This window comes from Cavia porcellus, unplaced genomic scaffold, assembly GCF_034190915.1.
Source record: "Cavia porcellus strain 051 isolate PalLab524CR breed Dunkin Hartley unplaced genomic scaffold, mCavPor4.1 scaffold_6, whole genome shotgun sequence".
Classification (NCBI taxonomy): domain Eukaryota; kingdom Metazoa; phylum Chordata; class Mammalia; order Rodentia; family Caviidae; genus Cavia; species Cavia porcellus.
Window position 1 is genome coordinate 10,705,460 of NW_026947489.1, and position 18,915 is coordinate 10,724,374.

Genomic DNA, 18,915 nt, shown 5'->3' on the forward strand with positions numbered 1-18,915 from the left:
ATGTGTGGTCCCTAATTTTAAAATGATGCATGCTAAATTTAAGATTCGATTAAGTTTCTTTGTTATTGTCTTAAAACATCTAAAACTGGAATACTTTTATTTAAAAATTAAGCTGAATGTAAATTAAACAATCCCTCATGCATAATTTTCTTAAATTAAAAAACAAACGAACAAAAAAATTTCTCCAAAACGTTATTTTCTTTCTGTACTACTTACTGAGTTAAGCCTAAAATTCCAAGGACAAACTGATCCAGAAAATAAGTACAAAAAATAAGGGCTAAGCCTCCTTCACCATAGCTTTTGATCTGTTTTTAACTGCTAACTTAAGAAATCGTTTATAAAAGATGGAGTGCGCAATGTCATGCAGAAATCTTTTACGAGTACAGGGCAATAAACCTTCCTTTCCTATGCCCCAGGTTCCCTTTACACAGCCAGCCCGATTGTCTGAAATGAACACTTTTCCTCCTCGATCTAAGTAAGTCACAACTCTCCTACTGGCCATCTTCTTTTTTATTTATTATTGACATCAATTAGCCTGAGTCATGCAACCCGCCCACATTAAAGGCGACACGTGGTCCAATCACTACTCTTTTAAGTCCACGTATTTTCAAACTCCTCTTTCCAGCCATTGCTGGGTTGTTTCCCCTTTCGAGGACCTGGCCTCCGCAGCGTTTGTTTATTCGATGGCAGTTGTCGGGAAGTCGCGCCTCGGGGAAATATCTCGGGCACACTGGAGAAAAGCACGGAGGAGACTCGGGGCTGGTGTTGGTTTGCTAGTCACTTACGTATCAAACGAAGCAAGAGGGCCGTGCGCCCGCCCGGGGTACCCGAGGCAGGTGCGGGTGGGTTTCCGCAGTGGCCACCGATCCCGGGTGTGCGCGGCATGCACGCTCCTGAGTCGGGACTGGAGCCAGGAGCCGCACCCCAGCGGAGATCCCGGCTCTCACCCCTTCCTGCGGGGCCCCTCGGACACGCCCCCCAGCTCCCGGGCTGCAGCTCCGCGCGGTGCACGCGCCCGAGCCGCTCCCCGCAGCCGCCCACGTGGTGGAGCTCTGAGCGGCGCCAGGCGGCGGGGAGCGCTCGGGGCGGGCCGCGGGTCGGGGAGGCCCGGCCAGCAAGACCCAGACGAGTGGCTCCCCAACCCGGGCCCCCACATTTCCTCCCCGGAGGAAGGGAGGGAGAGAGGGAGGCGACACTCCAACGGCCAGCTCTCCCCGGACCCCGCTGCGCCCTCTAGCGGCCGCTTTGGGGACGCGCCCTCGGCACGCGGGGCCACCGAGCTGGGCCCCCCTTCCGGGGATGGGGGCCCGCGGCGGGTTCTTTCCCCTTGCGGCCCGGGGCCGAGCCTGGCGGGCCGCGCCCTCCCCTCCGCCCTCAGCTCCGGCTTGCCCTCCGGAACTCCGGACGCCCCGACTGCGACTCCGCCGACGCCCCAGGCTCGCGTGAAAAGTGCCCGGCGTAGTAGCCCGGGGGTCCCCTTTCTCCCAGGTGTGCCCCGCGCATGCCACGATTGCGATTTCTAACGCACGGCGAAAAATGCCGCCTGCACACACTTATTTATTTATTTTGCAACAGCTGCAAGAAACAATGAAGCTTTTCAAGAACCGGGGCAACGCGCCTCCAGCCGCACTGTTGTTGTTTTCAATGAACCTCTCCGGGCCCCGCACTCCCCGCGCCTTTCCTCCTCGGTCCCCTCCTTTCCCCCTCGGTCCCCTCCTTTCCCGTCCCCGGCCTTCACCGCCGCGGAGCCTAGGCCAGCGAGAGGGGCATTGTTTTTGGAGTGCGGCGGGCGGGGAGGGCGCGTGCGGGGCAGCCAGCGCAGTGCGGGTGGGGGCGGGAGCGCGTGGGCGCGCGCACGCGTGGCTGTGAGAGCGCGCGTGTGCCAGTGCGGGCGGGGAGGGGGGCTGGGGGCGGTGCCTCTTAGCCTGGAGCCCCACGCCCGGGCTCCGCTCCGCACGTCCCTGGGATCCGGGGCTCCGGCTCTTGGCGTGCGCCCGCCTGGGCCGGGCCCTCGGCGCGACTCGGCTGCGGCGGCTGCCGCCGGAGTGTGCGCGCGGGCACGTGTGCACGGCCCCGGGAACGCGCGCGAGCCCCCAGTGTGTGGCAGCGGCGGCGGCGGCGGCTGCAGCGGCGCGGCGAGGTTGAGGCTCTTGTTTACCAGCATTAACTCTGCTGAGCGGAAAGAAAAAAAAAAGGGAAAAAACCTGAGGAGGAGCGAACGCACCGGACGGACTCAGGAGAGGCGAGCGAGCGAGAGGGACGCCGCCAGCGAGCTGTCCCCGGCGCGCCCGCGGCCGGCGCTCGCAGACCCTCCTCGGCCCCGCTCGCGGACCCCCCCCCCCGCTCCCGCACCTTCCACGCCCCTCCCGCGCGCGGGGAGCCCTGCGGCGCGCGGCGCCTCGGCTTTGACCTTCAGCGCGCCGGAGCCCCCGCGCGAGGAGTCGGCGGGCGGGGGCCGGCGCGGGGCGGGCGGCGGCGGGAGCCCGGGCGGCGCGGCGGGAGCGCTGAGCGCGGCGCGGCCGGCCCGCCGCTTTGTGTGCGCCCTGGATTTGGGAAGGAGCTCGCGGTGGCGGCGGCGCTGAGGGAGGAGGAGGCGGCGGCGGCGGCGGCGAGCAGAGCCCGTAGGAGGAGGGGGGAGCCGCTCATTCATTTTTCCTCCGCATTTCTGCCCCTCGCCGGCCTCGCCCGCGACCTAGACTTCGGGGCGATCTTGCCAACTGCGTCGCGCGCTCCCGCCGCGGAGGCTTGGGCTCCCGGCCGCGCTCCCCCTGCGCCTGGGGGCCGGGTGTGTTTGTGCTCGGCGCGACGGATTTGGGCTTTGCCCCCTTTGCAGTTTCCTCCTCGCTCCTGTTTCTCCGGGTTTGAAAATGGAGGCCGACGACGCCGACAGCCCGCCCCGGCGCGCCCCGGGTTCCCGACTCCGCCGAGCCCTGGGCCGTGGCTGCCGGCGCTGAGTGGCCGCCCCGCGCCTCCCCGTGCGCGCTGCCCACCGGGTCGGGTGGCGCCGCCTTCGGAGTATTGTTTCCTTCGCTCTTGATCTTGAAGGGGAGCGAAGACCTGAGTTGGAGACTTTTTTTTTCTTTTTCTTTTCCTTTTTTTTTTTTTTTTTTTTTTGTGTGTGTTTTTTGAAAAAGAGGAATTTCGTCCCAAATCAAAGGAATGAAGTCTGGCTCCGGAGGAGGGTCCCCGACCTCGCTGTGGGGGCTCCTGTTTCTCTCTGCTGCGCTCTCGCTCTGGCCGACGAGTGGAGAAAGTGAGTCTGTGCCCGCCGCCCGCGGCCACTGCGGGAACTTTTCCTCCGAGGGGCTGCGCCCTGTTTGCGAAACCCGAGTTGCCACCGTTGCAGCTGTCGGGGCCCCTGGGCTCTGGAGTGGCGGGGCGGGGCGCTGAGGGGTTCGACCGGAAGACACGAGCAGACCCGGGGCCCACGATCCTGGTTTAGGAGCCTCACTGGCCCCCGCTGCCGAGCATCTCCGCGCGGGAAGGGCCTCGGGGCTTTCTCTTTCGCCATCCCGGGAGCCCAGTCCCGCGGCTGGGTGGGTGGGCAGCGCGCACCGTCTGACAGCTCAGTGGTCGAGCCGGGCGCAGGGATTTTGGGGGAGAAATTGTACCCAGGGCTCCCCTACTTTCGCCCCTCCGAGGCGGACAGATCGCTCTACGCACATCGGCGACCCTCGCGCTGCGCGCAGAAAGCGGTGACGGGACCCTTGGCCACTTCTGGCGTCCCGTTAGGGCAGACGGGGAACCTATATGCGGGATACAGGGGAGCCGACCTCACCGCCGCGATAGAGTCGACCTCGAGGGGGAGGTGTCCAGTGGAGAGGCCCCTCAACCCCTGGACGTTTCCAGACATTCTGGCGCGGCCTCCTGTCTCCCAACTCGCTCTGCCCCTCGAACTTATTGGGCCCCCTTGTGCTTTCCTATCACTGTTTTAACCGCTTGGCCATGAATTACTTCCCTTGCCCCGTCCAGGCGCTGCCCCATGTGGCCGGGATGCGGGGGCGCCCCTAGGGAAGAGCGAGGTCAAAGACCTCCATCGGCCAGGCTCTTCCGGGGAGCGCGAGCGAATTCCCAGTTCCGAGTGTTCTGGGACGGCCCCTCGGTCTCTACCCAACCCGCAGACGCTTTTTCTTCCGCAGAGTCTGCGGGGTGTCAGGGAAACGTTCAGGTGGGCACCAGTGGCCGAGTGGTCAGAACCTACGTGCGTTTGGCCACACTTTCTCCAAACGCGGGATGTTGCTGCGGCCACGGGCAGGACACCTAGACGCCTGTCCCTGGCGAGAGACGTTGTGCGCTGTCATTTAAGGAGCGTTGGGATCCGTGGCGGCGGGTGGGGGGTGTTTTGTTTTGAGAGTGGGCAGCCCTGGCCTCGGTTTTGTTGTGGCCAGAGTTGTGTTGCGCTGCACCCCCCACCCCCCGCCCGCGCTTCCTTTGTACACAGTCAGTGAGCGGTATCGCTGCACACTCGTATCGCTTGCAATCGGATAGCTTTTGTTTTGGTGGTGTCGGGTAGGGGTGGGGAGCGCGGGGAGGGAGAGCTGCTCCCCGTGGCTGCTGGAGGCCGCAGAAGGAGGGGGTTTTGTTCTTCTCGAAAATAATAAAGTGTGGCATGGCATGCTGGTACGTTCGAGATGCTAGGGTAGCTTTTACACGATCGAAAGTTTTAGGTGCCGAGCCGGGGCTGGGAAGGGTGAGGGCGTGCTGGTGAGTAATGGTTGCCTAGGGTATGCAGGTGGTGCCTATTAACTTTGAAAAATCACGACCCAGCCTTAAAGAGTGAGGGAGAAACCCGAGGCTGCGGGGGTTGTGCGGAGAATTTAGGAAGGCATTTTCTATAAACAAATCCTTAACCGTCTTGTTAGAAATGAGCCCACGATGGTGGGAGCAGATCTCTATAGGACTCGCGTGTTCACTGCGTACAGGAAGACGCAGGCGCGGGCCAGACCCTCCACGGATCCCGGCTGTCCTGCTCTTTGTTTTCCAAACTTTGAGCACACTGAATTGGGCGAAGGGCTTCCGGCTCCCTTGTCTCCTCAGAGATTTCCACGGGGTCTGGGGGACAGTGCAGGGTTTCAGACCTTTAAAGGCTATAGTTTGTATAGTTTGCAAGACACTAGAGAGCTAATCGTTTATTATGGCAGGCCAATTGAGTTTTATTGTTTAATTCAGGTTCTGAAATTCAAAATCGCACCGATGGCCTTACTTCCCCGGGGCGGGGGCAGTCTGGGGATTTAAAATCGGATGCCTTACTGTTTGGAGTGTTTATCAGTGAGACAACTCTTTTTAAAAGGTGGCATTTTCTAAACACGGGCAGGGAAGGATATCTTAATGTATGTTTGTGTTCCTGTGGTGCCCAAGCCCTTCCCAAGGGCACTTTTAAAATAGTGAATGCCTTAAAATATGATGGAGGGCAGAAGAAGGCACCCCCAGATCCTGCTTATAGTTTGGACTCTCGCACCCTCTTTGGAGCTTTGAGGATCCAGTGATACACTTAAAACACATACTCAGTTTTGTAGGCTGGAAGCTACCCCAGAAGTAAGTGGCCGGTCCTCTCAGAGATGGGCTTCCTTCAGCTATTGTCTCAGTGTAGTTAGGAAGGTCGGAATGCTGTTGTTGGTCAGCTGTAGGTATGATGTTGGCATGCTTGGGGACAGTAATTTCTTTCCCAGTGGGACAGCCTCGAGGTGAATGTTTTCTCTCTGACGGTAGGTTTAGCAGCTCCTGCATCAGATGCAGCCATGGACATGTGTGCTTTGTATCACCGTTAGGTGAGCAGATCTTCTAAATAAGAGAGGTTGGGACGTTGTGAGTGACTACATACTCTGATGATTGTTTTCTTTGTTTAAATCAACGTGCATGTTAGACATTTTGTGGCCTTCTCCGAAAAAGGCTTCAGTCATCTTTCTACTCCAGGTTCAGTAACATCCTACTGTCGGAGAAATGTAGGTTCCTGAAATGTTGATGTTTAAAGAAGTTAGTTTTGTTTTTGTTTTTGTTTTTCTTAATTACCTACCAGAAAGAACCCGGAATAAAAACTTTCAAAAAAGTACCTTACTACTAAATTATAGTTTACTTTCTCTGGAGGGGAATAGCAGTAAATGGTATTTTATGGAGGGGTGATGGATGGGTCAGGACTTGAAGATTCAAAGGTCTTGTGTTTGATTTGTCCAAAAGATTGGAAAAGCCCAACTGTTAAGAAATACGGGAAGGTTGAACAGACAAGCCGTGACAGCTTTAGAGAAAGTGAAAAAAGCCAGCTACAAAAGATCATATCTTGTTGATTCCATTTCATGAAATGTCCAGAATAAGCAAATCCATAGAGACAGAAAGTAGATTAGTGGTTGCCAGGGGCTAGAGGAGGACAGAATGGAGAGAGTGCAAATGGGTGCAGGGTTTCTTTCAGGGTGATGAAAATGTTCTAAACTCCGTTCGTGGTGATGGTCACATAGGTTCGAATATACTGATAGCCACTCCAGTATACATTTAAAACTGGTGACTTTTATATGTGTGAGTTATATCTCAATAAGCTGTTTTTTTTTTTTAAAAGAAATATACTAAGGTTGAAATTATACTATATTGTGCTACCTTGGACATAAAACAAAAGCTAAAATGCCTAAGTAAATTTGATGTGCGGGTTGGGAACCCTTTAAAATTGTTTTATGAGTTTTTTCAGATCTGTGAATTCTAGCAATACTCTAAAGGGACAGATGAAGTTGTAACAGCAAAGATTCAACACCATGAGACGCAGGGAAGCAAGGAATGAGGGGTCTTGGTCTTACATAGTTTGAGACAGAGAATTGGATTAAGAAAACACAAATGTAGCCGGCGTGGTAGTGCACACATGTAATCTCGGCGCTCTGGGAGGCAGAGGCAGGAGAATGGAAAGTTCCAATCCAGTCTGGGCAATTTAGAAAGTAAGTGAAACCCTGTTTCAAAATAAAAAACAAGTCAGAGAGGGGCTGGGAAGGTAACTGAGTGTGAAGGCCGAGATTCAATCCCTAGTACAAAGACACTGATGCTAGAGATACATTGGCAGTAAAATCTTCATGAGAATGTAGAATGATGTTAGCGTTTTGGAGGTAGAGAAGTCTGAGGCTGTTTGTATTTCCAGGATTATTGTGTGTGTTTTCCACCAATGAAATACTGCGTTGTTTTAAGATGGTAAAGGATTAAAGTCGTTTTTGATTTGCCATACTAACCCCAAGTGGTACTGTAGTAGACTAGGGATGTCTCATTATAATGCAGTGATTTCTCTTTTTCTTTTTTCTTAGTATGACCCTTCAACGGTTCCAGAATCTGAGCAGGAGGTATTTTTGTAGGCTATAGTAGTAGTTTCAGGCATATAGTGATTTTCATAAAAAAATTAAATATGCAATAGAACAAATGACAAGGGATTTTTGTTTTTATATTATAATGCCTTTGTGCAAATTCACCTTGCTCTTTTGCCAGTATAAAGACCTAGAGAATAGTTCTTTACATTGGTTTTTGGTCTTTGTCTAAGACTTTACTAATAAAAATGTTTCTTGCTTCTGCTATTTTTGCAAGATCCAGAGCTGTAATGAAAATCAACTGTATCATTTTCACTTGTTGCCTTAGCTACCCACTCCCTGTCCCCCTTATGCCAAGGGGAGTCTTTGAGGGATTGTAATTTCCTTTTTATTTTGGTTTCATTTGTTGTGTAAGGATATGCTGCAAGAGGCGGCTGAATCCAGCCAGCACTTAGTGGGCACCTCCTGCATGCGAGCAGACTTTGTGCTCTGCAGCGCCTGATCCTGCATAGAAAGAGGGCTTTGCTTTTGTTCTGCATGAAAGGAAGTCACTTGAAAATTCACCTGTTTTTGGACTCAGCATAAGATATGCACTTTTCAGATAGAAAGTGAGCAGCCTTGAAAGTCCCTTTGAAGACATCTCAGTAGAGTTGACACCTGTCCCTAGTGTTGCCTGCAGTATTGTTTCTGTATTTGTATTTTCCCTAATATTGGAATGCCACCGTGGCTCATGACATACGAAGTGTTCATCCACGTCGTTGAGCAGTGCTGCCTTTGTAACACTGGGTACCACAGTCCTGTCCCAAAACATGCAGCATCCTGGCTGCCTTTCACCCTAACGTAGGTCTGCGTGCATGCGGGTAGCCTGGCATGCTCCGATCTGTAAGAGGAGGAGGCAAGTGGGTTGCAAGTTCAAACCCAACGTAGGCCATTTAATCACTTGGCAAGAATCTGTCTTTAAAAAGTAGAGAAAGGACTGGTATGCAACTCAGTGCAAATGTCCTGGGTACGGTTCCAGAATCACGCACGCGTGCACATGTGCACAAACACACACACACACACACACACACACACAACTTATTTACTTCTGGAAGTTTTCTTAAACATTGTTTACTTAGCTTTCTGATAATCTTAGGAAATGTTTATATTTTGGGTTTTTTGTGCTGGGATTGCTCAGACAATTGAATGCAGCTGTCTTGTGCTCTGGGTGAATGATTTGGGGGTGACAGTGCCCAGTGTACGTACCATTGTTGGTCCCTGATTGACGTGTTTTGAAATTTTTAGTTTTTTTTCCCTTTTTCTCCTTGAAATAAAATGAACTTGGAAAAAATAATTTAAAAAAATACCTAGCTGTTTTTAAAAGGATGGAGGGGACAAAAACGAGATTGAAGAGGTGATATCTGAAAGTTTTTAAGGAAAGTTTCAGTCATAAACCAGACATGTTTTTCACTGATTTTTTTTGTTTTCAGAACTCCTTTAAGACCTCAGTGCTGGTTCATAGAAGAGGTATTTGTGCCTGCAGGCCAGCCTGCTTTGAACTGTTTTTCTTAGCCAGTTTATGACAGGTGTTATCTGAGCCCAAGAGATGAACTCTTCTCATTGTCCTAAATATGTAATAGTTCCACACACGCTGGGGGCTTGCTTTCTTGCATTCTCTGCCTGAGATGTGTGCTAAAGGAAAATTCTGGGCACTGTGAAGACAGCCAAGTGTAGCCTGAGTGATGTACTCTGAACCCCCCTGGAAAACGGTGTTTGCCATGAAATTAGCAAGAGGAGATTTTTCTAGTTCTCTGTGAAGATGTGACTTGGCCCAGGCTGAGCGGAAAGGGGGTGAGAGAGGCAGTGTTTGTGGGTGCTGAGACCTGTTGGTGTTGGGGAACATAACAGACTTTCAGGTATTTGCAAAGATCAGCGCTTTGACATATAGATCTCCCCCCTCCCCTCCACAGATCTACAAAGAAATGATTTGTTCTCAGGAAAGAACATATGTTTGTTACATAAAACCGTTAGTAAATAAAGAATTTTTAAAAACAAGTTAGGTTGTTATCTCAACAGATGTAAGTTGCCTTAGCCTGATGAAGTTTGTGTCTTTTGTTGAATTGCTTTGGTTTTATTTGACTGAAAATATTGACAGTTGCTTTGATTTTGAGACTTTTGGTCTTTAGAAGACTAAACTGTTGTCTGTTTTTAAGTGGTCAGCTGTACTCATATTTTAAAATCCAGATAGCATGTAAGAAGATTTTCCTTTCCTTTTAGGGTCTTATAAAACTGACTAATTTCAAAACCTTAAGGAAGTATTTTTTAACCTAAATTGAGAAATGGTTTCCCCATCTTCTTTTTCTTTAGGTTTAGAATTTTTTCTGAGTCTGTATTTTACCGTAAGTGTGAATCAAGCCTTAGTAATTACTGCTATTGGTACTATTTTAAAAGCTAAAGAAACAAGTAAGTAAGCCAGACTTGAATTTTTCTTTTCCTTGCCCTGAGCTGCAAGGATTTTTAAGTGTGTGGATTGTGATTCAGCTTTCGCTGGAGTACAGCTGAGGTAGTTGCCTTTGAGATGGGATGAACTCTCAGGATTGCCCTCTCCTGTACAGTGGCCATGTAGCTCACCACGTGGGAGCAGGCAGGCACATGCATGCCCTTCTGCTGCTGAGACCCTTGCTGCCCTAACCTCCTCCATTGCCAGTCTGCAAGACCTGCAAAAGCATTTATGTCTTCAGGACTCTAGAAAGCAGAGTGCTCCTGCTCAGAAAGCTCTTGGTATTGAGGGGGAGGAGTTTGAAATTGTATCCTTTTATTCCCATCTCACTCTCTTGGCCCCCTTAATACAGCGTGGGGTACCCGGTTAGGAAGAGTTATGTAAGAAGGATGCCTCTTGTCCGACTCTGTACCCCCACCCACCAGCCAAATTCTGGCCATTTGAAGTACGTTTCTGCTGGACTTTTGTATACATCTGTTTGGCCAGTTTCTTTACCATGGCACGGGTTTCTTTAAGCTGAGTTTTGAGTTACTGGTCAGTTTTGAAAGCGTACTGCTTTTTAAATTACACTCAACCTGGGCGAACACACACTGGCAATCTTAAGACACAAGACTTGGCAGAACTTTAAGCTTTTCCTAAGATATATTGGATGCTTGAAGCTTATTCACTTCTGTAAAATATGGCTAGCAGTTTACATAAAATTGATGTTTGGGAATATATTTGACTAAATGACATTTTACCGGTTGGACTCAGGTAGATTTTAATTAATAGCATTTTCAGGCACAGAAGTGTGATGATAACAAGGAAGGAAAGGGTTTTCTCAAAATTTGAGGTATCTTGGTGGCCTTTCCTTGATAATTTTTGAAAAAAAAAATGTGGAGCATCCAGAGAAAATCCAGGTCACAGTCCATTGTCCGATCAGCCATAGAAGTTTGCAGTTTCCTAAGTTGTGAATCACACACTATGTTTAGGTTGTAAAATCTTCACCAGCTGTGCCCATATACTTATCTATATTTATTCTGAGTTTATTCTCCCCATCTGGTGCCCCTGGGTCTCATGGCAATGGGGTAACAGATTCATGACTTAGAGAGATTGCTACAAAATTAGATAAACACAGCCCCTGGAGAATCTGCTGCCCCGCTCCCTGTAGCTCTGGTGTTCATGGGCTCTTGGCGGATGTTAGGTCACAGGGAGTTGGAGGTCATCTTGGGTGTTTTAGCCTTGAAGGGTATCACCTCAGTCTTTGATGTGCACCTCACTAAGATTTCAACAAGGTTGGCTTGCAGTGGGGCTTCTAGTTAAATTGCAGTTCTGTAGCCTGACATTTTTCTAGAGAAAATGCTTAGGTAATTGAATGTTTTCCTTTTTACCTCACTGAGTCACTTGAAATGATTCGGATTTGTCCCTGTTTCTGATTCTGACTCCGTCCTGGTCCAGCCCACACCTCCGTGTGCACGCTCACACTCTGCCAGCCTGTGGAACCTCTCTACTCCAGGGCCGGCTGTTTGCTTCAGTGGACTTGATGGCCCCAAAGCTGTGGTCCAGGAATCTAGACTTAGGCCCAGCGCAGTGACTCCTCATAGGTTAGGAATGAGATTGTGTTACAGGGCGCCAGGGTGCATTTCTAGGGCTCCCTGACACTGTGCTTCAACCTTAAGCCATGCTATATCCTGTCTCCAGCTCCTGCTCCTCATTACCATAGCCTGGGTATTTACCTCTCACCCCACACGTACCCAGCCGTAACAGAAAGTGCTACTCAGGAGCACAGAGACGTCGCCACCTTCTAGACTCTCTTTTGCTGCCCATTAGTTCTGTGGCTCTGAACAAAGTTATTTATTTTTTTCTGCATGTCAGACAGAATGATAGACACTTAAAATAGCCATGGGAGAAGTTTCTTTTTTTTACTAAGTCAAATTAAGATAATCTCCAATGTATTTAGATAAGTATAGTCAGAAAATCTGAGATGGGCTATATGAGTTTTTAAACATGTTTAAAAATCTCTTCGTTTTGGTAGGTTTGTAAAATCGGGATGACTCCGTGGCTGAAGATGGCATCCCAGATGAGTCCCTCTCTTCTTCCAGATACTTTCCAGGACTTTAGCAAGTCCGGGATGACATCCTTTAACGTTCAGCTCAGATTCTCTCTCCCTGACTTTAATAGATCTGATTTTCTCCTTGCACCTTTTGAGTTTACAACTGCTGATGTGCAGCTTAGCAGTGGTCAGTTTTGTCCCTTGACCTGGCATTTTCAGAAGATAGAGAAGCTATTGTGGCTCTTTGATCTTAGTTCCTCAATAGCTAGGATCTCAGGCAAATTATCTAATTTTCCTATGCATTAGCTTCTTCATTCATGGAGTGATAATTTTACTAGAAGGGCTTTAAACATTTATTCACAAAAATTAAACGAATACTCAGCTCACGTGCTTAGAACAGACCTCTCCACTACTAACCCCTCAGACTGGCTGCTGTTGTCTGTGTTCTTGTGATACAGTAAAAATATGGTAAGCAACTGTCCTTCCGTGATAGAAAGCCTGGCATATAGTAAGTGCTCAATAGATGTATGTTCTGTAATGAAGCTTTCTTTTGCATAAGGTGCTGAACTAGACTGAATTTTGCTTATAAAATATAGTGTGTAGATTACTTTATTTTTTCCGCAGTAAACAGTGGCCAGCCCCAGCAGCTCCTCTTCCTTTTCAGAGCTCTGTTTTGCTGCCTTCCTTAATCCTTGCTTTTGTCGGTTTATGAGAGTGCCAGAGGTGTCCGGGCTGCGGTTTGCCCACCTCCCCAATACCTAGGCGCCATCTAGTGGCCAGACAGGAGATTGGCCTCTTGCGTGTCTGAGCATCCTCAGGAGGAGAAGGATAGCTTTGCTCCACAGCTTCCCTGCTTTCTGGCGGGGTTCCTGGGAACCGATTGCAAGAAAATGTGAGTAGCACAGGCTTCTGCAGAAGTCACTGGGCTGAGGTTTTGGATAAAGGTTCCTTCACTCTGTTAGAGAATCAGAGTCCTGTGAAATGATGTCCGCAGGCCTGCTGTAGCTTTTGGGCAGGATTGTTAGACCTCGGGTATCCTTTAGAGTTAGGGTATTAAGGTACTTTTATGGAACTTTTGTAAACGTTCTGAAGTATTTCTTTTGAAATTGGAGGTTTCAAAACACTTGATTTTGGAAAGAACAGCAAGGTTTACCTTCCATCCCTCCTGTGAAGCATTATCATTCTCCTGTGTGTCGCCTTCGGGCTATTTTAGATGCTTAGGATTCCCGAGGTAGAAATCCTGATAAAGAATACTAACAGATACTCCCCTGTGTCGACTGCACTTCGTTAGCGCATACTTTTAAATACTTCGTGCTGTATGATTTTAGAGCCTATTTTTCTCACTTCCTTGGGGAGACCACATTCTGTGTACAGTGTACCTTTAGACCTGCTTCCTCCTGGTTGCCTTCTATTATTTTTAGTTCAGAAATCATTGATTTGGCCGAGAGAGGGCTTCAGCTTGCCTTCCACTCAGACATCCCGAACAGCTCCTTCCCAGCTGGTTTTGAATCAGGCTTTGCGTGGTACTGGAAATACGGTATATGACGTACTTAATATTTTGACTTCCCTAATTGACATACTTAATATTTTGTTGGACCTAAGTTGTAGAGAATCTGGTCTGCAAGTGCTCAATAAAGGTGTGTTCTGTCATAAAACTTTATTTTGCCCTAAGGTGCTTAACAAGAACTAATGAATGAATTTCTGGTGTGCCTGGGAGGCTGTGCCGTCCTGGGCCTCTGGCAGCCTTCTCTGTGAATTAGCTCAGGGTGGCCTTGATTCTGCAGCTGGATGGTGGCTCTCACTCCTGCCCTTCTGTTCTACTGTCTTTTCCTTAGAACTTCTCCCTCACACTATGTATCCCCACTGAGGGGTGGGGGTGGTGCTCTGGTCACTTTGAATCCCCAGATGCATAAGAAAAATTCAAGAAAAAGCAGCCATCTTAAAGGGCGCCCTCCTCCAGATTCACTCCGGCACGCATGTCATTTTCCCGAGTCGTTGTAACTCTGCCCTCAGACACGTTTCATCGCACCTGTTTCTACTGTGTGAGGATAGGAGGTGGCAAAATGATCTTTACAGATTTGTTTCATTAGGCTTTTTGCAGCTGGAGGGGGACAGAAAAGTTAAAACTGGAAAAACCATTTGTGAGTCCAGCCTTGTGTCAAGTGACCTCACCCTTGTGGATGGAGTCCATGTACCATAAATCCCCCTGGGTAGGATTGACTGACTGAATAGTTCATAAGTACCAGTTTGCAGTGCTCCCCATCATTGTGGAGCTGGGTGTCTGGGGAAGACGGGCGTCTCTAGCCTGGACTGTGCTGCTTTGCGATCACCGAGGGACCTGACCCAGAGGACCTGATTGGTACTTTGGGGGTCGCTGGGTGCTGCTCCCTCTGCAGCTGCCAGCTATTCGTTCTCTCCCTGTGGATTGACAGGGTGGTCTTGGGGTCTTTTCCCATTGCCTCTGACCCTTAGATCCCAAAATACAAAGGCAGAGAGAGATGGCTCCTTAGGAAGGTTTGTTTGGAACCAGGGGAATTTCTGCAAACTGTCTGTTTCTATGCCTTGCATTGTTTTGTTTTGTTCTGTTTGTTTTTGGTAAGTCTGGTAACATTTTGCCTTGAATCCTGCAGGGACAGTGGCCAGATCTTACGGGTGGGCCTCTGTGTTCCGAAGTGTCCTCCTCTTTTCTGCTGCTCTTTTGGATGAAGCTCAAGGCCTTTGATGGACTCATCAGGGAGCCTCCTCCCTGCCCCACTTTGCTACCTCTGGCAGAACAGCGTTTACCTGTCTGGGATGGTTTAAAGAGGACTGCTGAATTTAATTAACGTCTAAGAAATTATCGTGAAAGGCTTGATCTTCCCGAGAAGACTGGGGAGGTGGGACCCTTCTTGTAGAAAATGTAAACATAGTCATTTGAGCCTGGTATGTTAATTTCAAGTGCAGCTTGTAAAAAGCATTTTGAAAAAAAATCACCCCATGAATGTTGAAAATTTTTAAGCATCAGGCCACCGTTTCACCATTGCTGAAAGAAATCACATGGCGGATGTAGAGTTACAGGGTGGAGTCCGCTCTCCACCACAGGGTGGAGTTACAGGGCTGCCTGTCCTCAAGCCAGGGCCCAGCTAGCAGTTGCCCGTCTCTCTCTGATGCGTGGAGGCCGGGTGGAGCCATAGCCCTCAGGTCCCTGCCTGTGACCTGGAATGGCACCGCGCTTGCTGGTGTGCTGTGAGGTTAGCTGTTCTGTTTCTGAGGTGTCCAGCAGAAAGCATGGGTGCTTTTGTTTTGCTTGTTCCTGAAAATGGTGCTGTGGTGGCCCTGGTGGGTGCTCTGGAGCTCCAGGCCTGCTGCCCTCTCCGTAGCCCTGGGCATGGCCTCTAGCAAACATGGGCCTTCCTTTCCTTATCTGCTGGGAGCCTCTGAATCCAGGAAGTCTGAGTCTCAGGTCTGCTTTTGGAAATGAGAGCCACGTTGCTTCTTTGCACCTGAGAAGATGGCATCTTTAACTTGCCTAGGTGGACTCTGGTCATCTCCACACCTGACTTTGGGGTATGTGAGGGAATAGTGGAAGCATACAGAGCTCTGTTTGCAGTTTCCATTCTTGCTGGCCTCTGATGGACTCTGCTCCTTGAAGAACATTTGAAAAAAAAAAAAAAAAAAAAAAAAGCTTGATTTTTTTTTTTTTTTTTTTTTTTCTCAATCCCAAGGAGTTGTCTGGCTGGGAAAACTCAAATATAAGTTGAGCATCCCTAATCTGAAATCCAGAATGTTCTAAAATCTGAAAAAAACGGAGCATCAGGTCAGCGTCTTGTTCATGCTCCAAAAGTCACTGATTTCAGAGCATTTTACATGTTCAGATTAGGGATCCCTTACAAAATCTCTGCAAATAATTGCAGAATTGGAAAAACCCTGAAATACTCGTGGTGCCAAGCATTTTGGATAGTGGTGAACAGTGACAGGCAATGCAAGTTCAGGGCTGTGTGATAGGTTGCTTAGAGTCTGGAAAAGTGTGTGGGCTTGAAAGAGAAGGCATTGTTGAGTTCGTAAATAGTTTAGGAAGCTTTAGGGAAGACATCTGGCCCTACTGTGCCACAGGCTTTTTGGCCCTCAGGGTCCTGGGGGACAGCACCCAGGAAGAAGAGGGACTTTATGGATTATGAGTCGCAACCTGCCCTGATGGAGTGGGTGGAAGGGAAGAAGCTGGACTGCTGGGTGGAGGGTGATGAGCCTTGGAACCATGGCGTCTTGCAAGGAGCTGGGGGTACTGGGGGTGCTGCTCTGGCCTCTTGATAGAGTCGGGAGGGTATAAGCCAGGGAGCAGATGAGGACAGATCCGAGAAAGGACCAAAAACAAAACAGCAACAACAACAAAAACCAAACAAAACTTAAAAAGACCTGATGGGAGAAATATGTCCTCTAAACTTACTCCTTTCCTCAAAAAAAGTGAAAACTTCCTTTCCTGAGCACTTAAAAGGACCCCCACTTCCTTCTGAGCTGGGTCAGGTGGGTGCCAGGCTGACTGTGGGCTGAACCACTGTAGTGGCCTTGTGTCCTGCTTGCTAGGAGGAGCAGGCAACCCTAACACCCCGCAGTGCCGGCCAGCACAAGGAGGGTGATCCCCAGCCCTTGCACAAGCAGAGACGAATGATTTATTGAAAAGGAGATGCCAACTTTGCATCCTGGCCTGGGCTTTGCTACTGGTCCCTTTTAACTTGTGCTGATTTATATTTTCAAATGGGTTGGGAATATTGTGCTTCTTGATGGAAGCAGCAGCATGCCCAGGATTAGTGCTACCAGGTAGGGCCTGTTCTGCAACAGCGACTGTCCCTTTTCACCCACAGGTAACATTTAAACACACAGTAATGCAAGAGGCTGCCTGAGGGGGTGATCGAATTTGGTCTGTGGGCTTTTCTGTTACTTTTTTGCTATGGGGAATTTTAGTGCATTCTGACTTTTAAATCATTTTTCATCTGTTCCAGTAAGCTTAACGTCTTAGTTTCTCTTTTTCCAAGTTCAAAAGTAGATTTCTGCCTAGTCCCATCTGCTATTTCCCCGCCAAACTCCTTTGATGGTTCTGATTCCCTTTTGAGCTTGGAGTTAGAGCCTAGAGCTAGCAACTTAGAAGCCTGCTTGCTGATAAGCACCGCCCCCCTCGGGCTGTTACTCACCCTGGGCTCTACTTTTCTCATCTGTGACACAGGAAAGTAACATGGCTCCTGGCTCCAAAGATGGTTACCAGTGCTTCCTGACAGATTGCCTCCCAGTAAATCTCTTGAATTTAATGCCTGACAGAAACACCAGGAGTAAGCTGATATTGGTAAGGATGGAGGAAATACACGTTAGAAGTTATTTTCTTCTTAAGGAGAGAGCGGGAGTGACAAACCAAGAAGTTCTTTTCCTAGGTGTATAGGGATCCTGAGGTGTCGCTGTTAGCCACCCTGCTGTTAGCTGAGACCGCGAGTTTCACAAGTGCTCAGTCAGGACGATGACCCACCCTCCATCCCTCCATCCATCCCTCTTTCTTGCTGATACTGCTCCTGTCTCAAGGGAAGGGGAGAGGCATCCACTCCTCTGGGAGATGGATTATTTGGATTGCAAGTGCCCTCTTAAGGCTGATGTGTCTTGCTGTCCCAGGGCCAAATGCCGGAAATGAATCATTCATACGCTGTATGCGTAGAGCTGTGTAGTCCTTTGTGGCTTCTTCAGGGACGAGGAAGTAGTTAGGGGTTGTATACCTGCCGGGAAAGACCCAGGTCAAAGGCATGGTGGGAATAAGGTGGGGCTTATGTTCCTGGCAAATTTAAGACAAGGATCTAAAAGGCAGGGATATATAGGTCCGGACAGCTAGTTAGGACAGTTTAAATTGATAATGGGCAATGTGGACATCTTGTGCCCCTTCTAGGTAGAGGGCTACCTGTAGGGATGAGGCCTTGAGTAGCCAGAGAACATGAAAATTTCCATCAGGTCTGCAAGCCAGCCCCAGCCATGGTGCCCTATAAGTTGGTGCTTGCAGGGTGGTGAGGAGCTGCCTTCTGCTCCACATCCATGCACAGGTCCCTGCTTCCAGAACATGCCTTGGCCTGGGTCCTGCTCAGGTAACTTGGGGGGCTTGGGTGGTCTCACTCCAGGCTCTTACCCATGGTGTTTGTATGAGAAATGTGATTCCAGCATGGACCATTTAGAGCACCTATTTAACAATTTGTAGACAGTAATGATTCTGTTTACCTTTTATGATCAAGAATTGAGAAGGAGGAGGAGGGGGAGGAGGAGGAGGAGTCCGTTCCTTCGGTTGAAAACATTCCCTGAGACCAGTAAGCACGTTAAAAGATGTTGACTGGCACAAATCCCTGGTGAAATGTAGTGCAGACCCACAACTGCTAACACTTCACAACTGTTCTTAGGACCACTGCCAGCAAACCAGACACAGCAAGTATAGGTCAGGATGTGGGGAAATGGGAGCCCTGTGCGTTGCTGGCGGGACTGTACAGTGGCAAAAACGCTGTGGAGCACGGTAATGGGGTTCCTTGAAACTTAAATGTAAGCTGGGTGTGGTGGGGCATGCCTGTAATCCTAGCAGTCTAGGAGGCTGAGGCAGAAGGATCACAGCCTGAAGCCCAACTTAGGTAATTTAGCAAGACCTTATCTCAAAAAAAAAAAAAAAAAGAAGAATATTTAAAAGGGTTGGGCATGTAGCTCAGTGTGAAGGCCCCAGGTTCAGTCCCCTGTAAAGAAAAATGAAACACGTATAGAATTGCCATGTGATCTAGCAGTTGTAGGTCTGCGTATTGTAGAACCATGTTTGTGTCATTGAATAATGATTTGTCATAGCCAAAAAGTGGAAGCAACCCCGTCCTTGGGTGAGTGAATACATATACAGAACGAAGCATTGCGTACAGCGGAGTGGACTGAGCCTTACCCAGGAGGAAATGTTAGGTGTGCTTCTGTGTGCGAACTTTGGGGCACGCTGAGTGAAATGCGGTCCACAGGGTACCGTGCGACTCCACTTGCCTGAGGTACCCCAAGGAGCCAGATTCACAAAGAGAGGAAGTAGGGTGCAGACTGCCTGAAGCTGGAGAGTTGTTTTGTGACCGGTGCAGCTTCATTTGGGGAGAATGGAATCCAGAGATGGGTGATAGTTG

General features: G+C 49.3%; 1 protein-coding gene across 1 annotated transcript in view; it reads left to right on the plus strand.

Moving 5' to 3' along the window:
* The first annotated feature begins 2,613 nt into the window (after window positions 1–2,613).
* Igf1r (insulin like growth factor 1 receptor) overlaps window positions 2,614–18,915 on the plus strand; it is a 268,904-nt gene continuing 252,602 nt past the window's right edge. Inside the window, exon 1 of the mRNA XM_003475268.4 lies at window positions 2,614–3,253. Coding sequence (XP_003475316.1) covers window positions 3,160–3,253 — 94 coding nt within the window. The 5' untranslated portion in view covers window positions 2,614–3,159. The remainder of the gene's footprint in view (window positions 3,254–18,915) is intronic.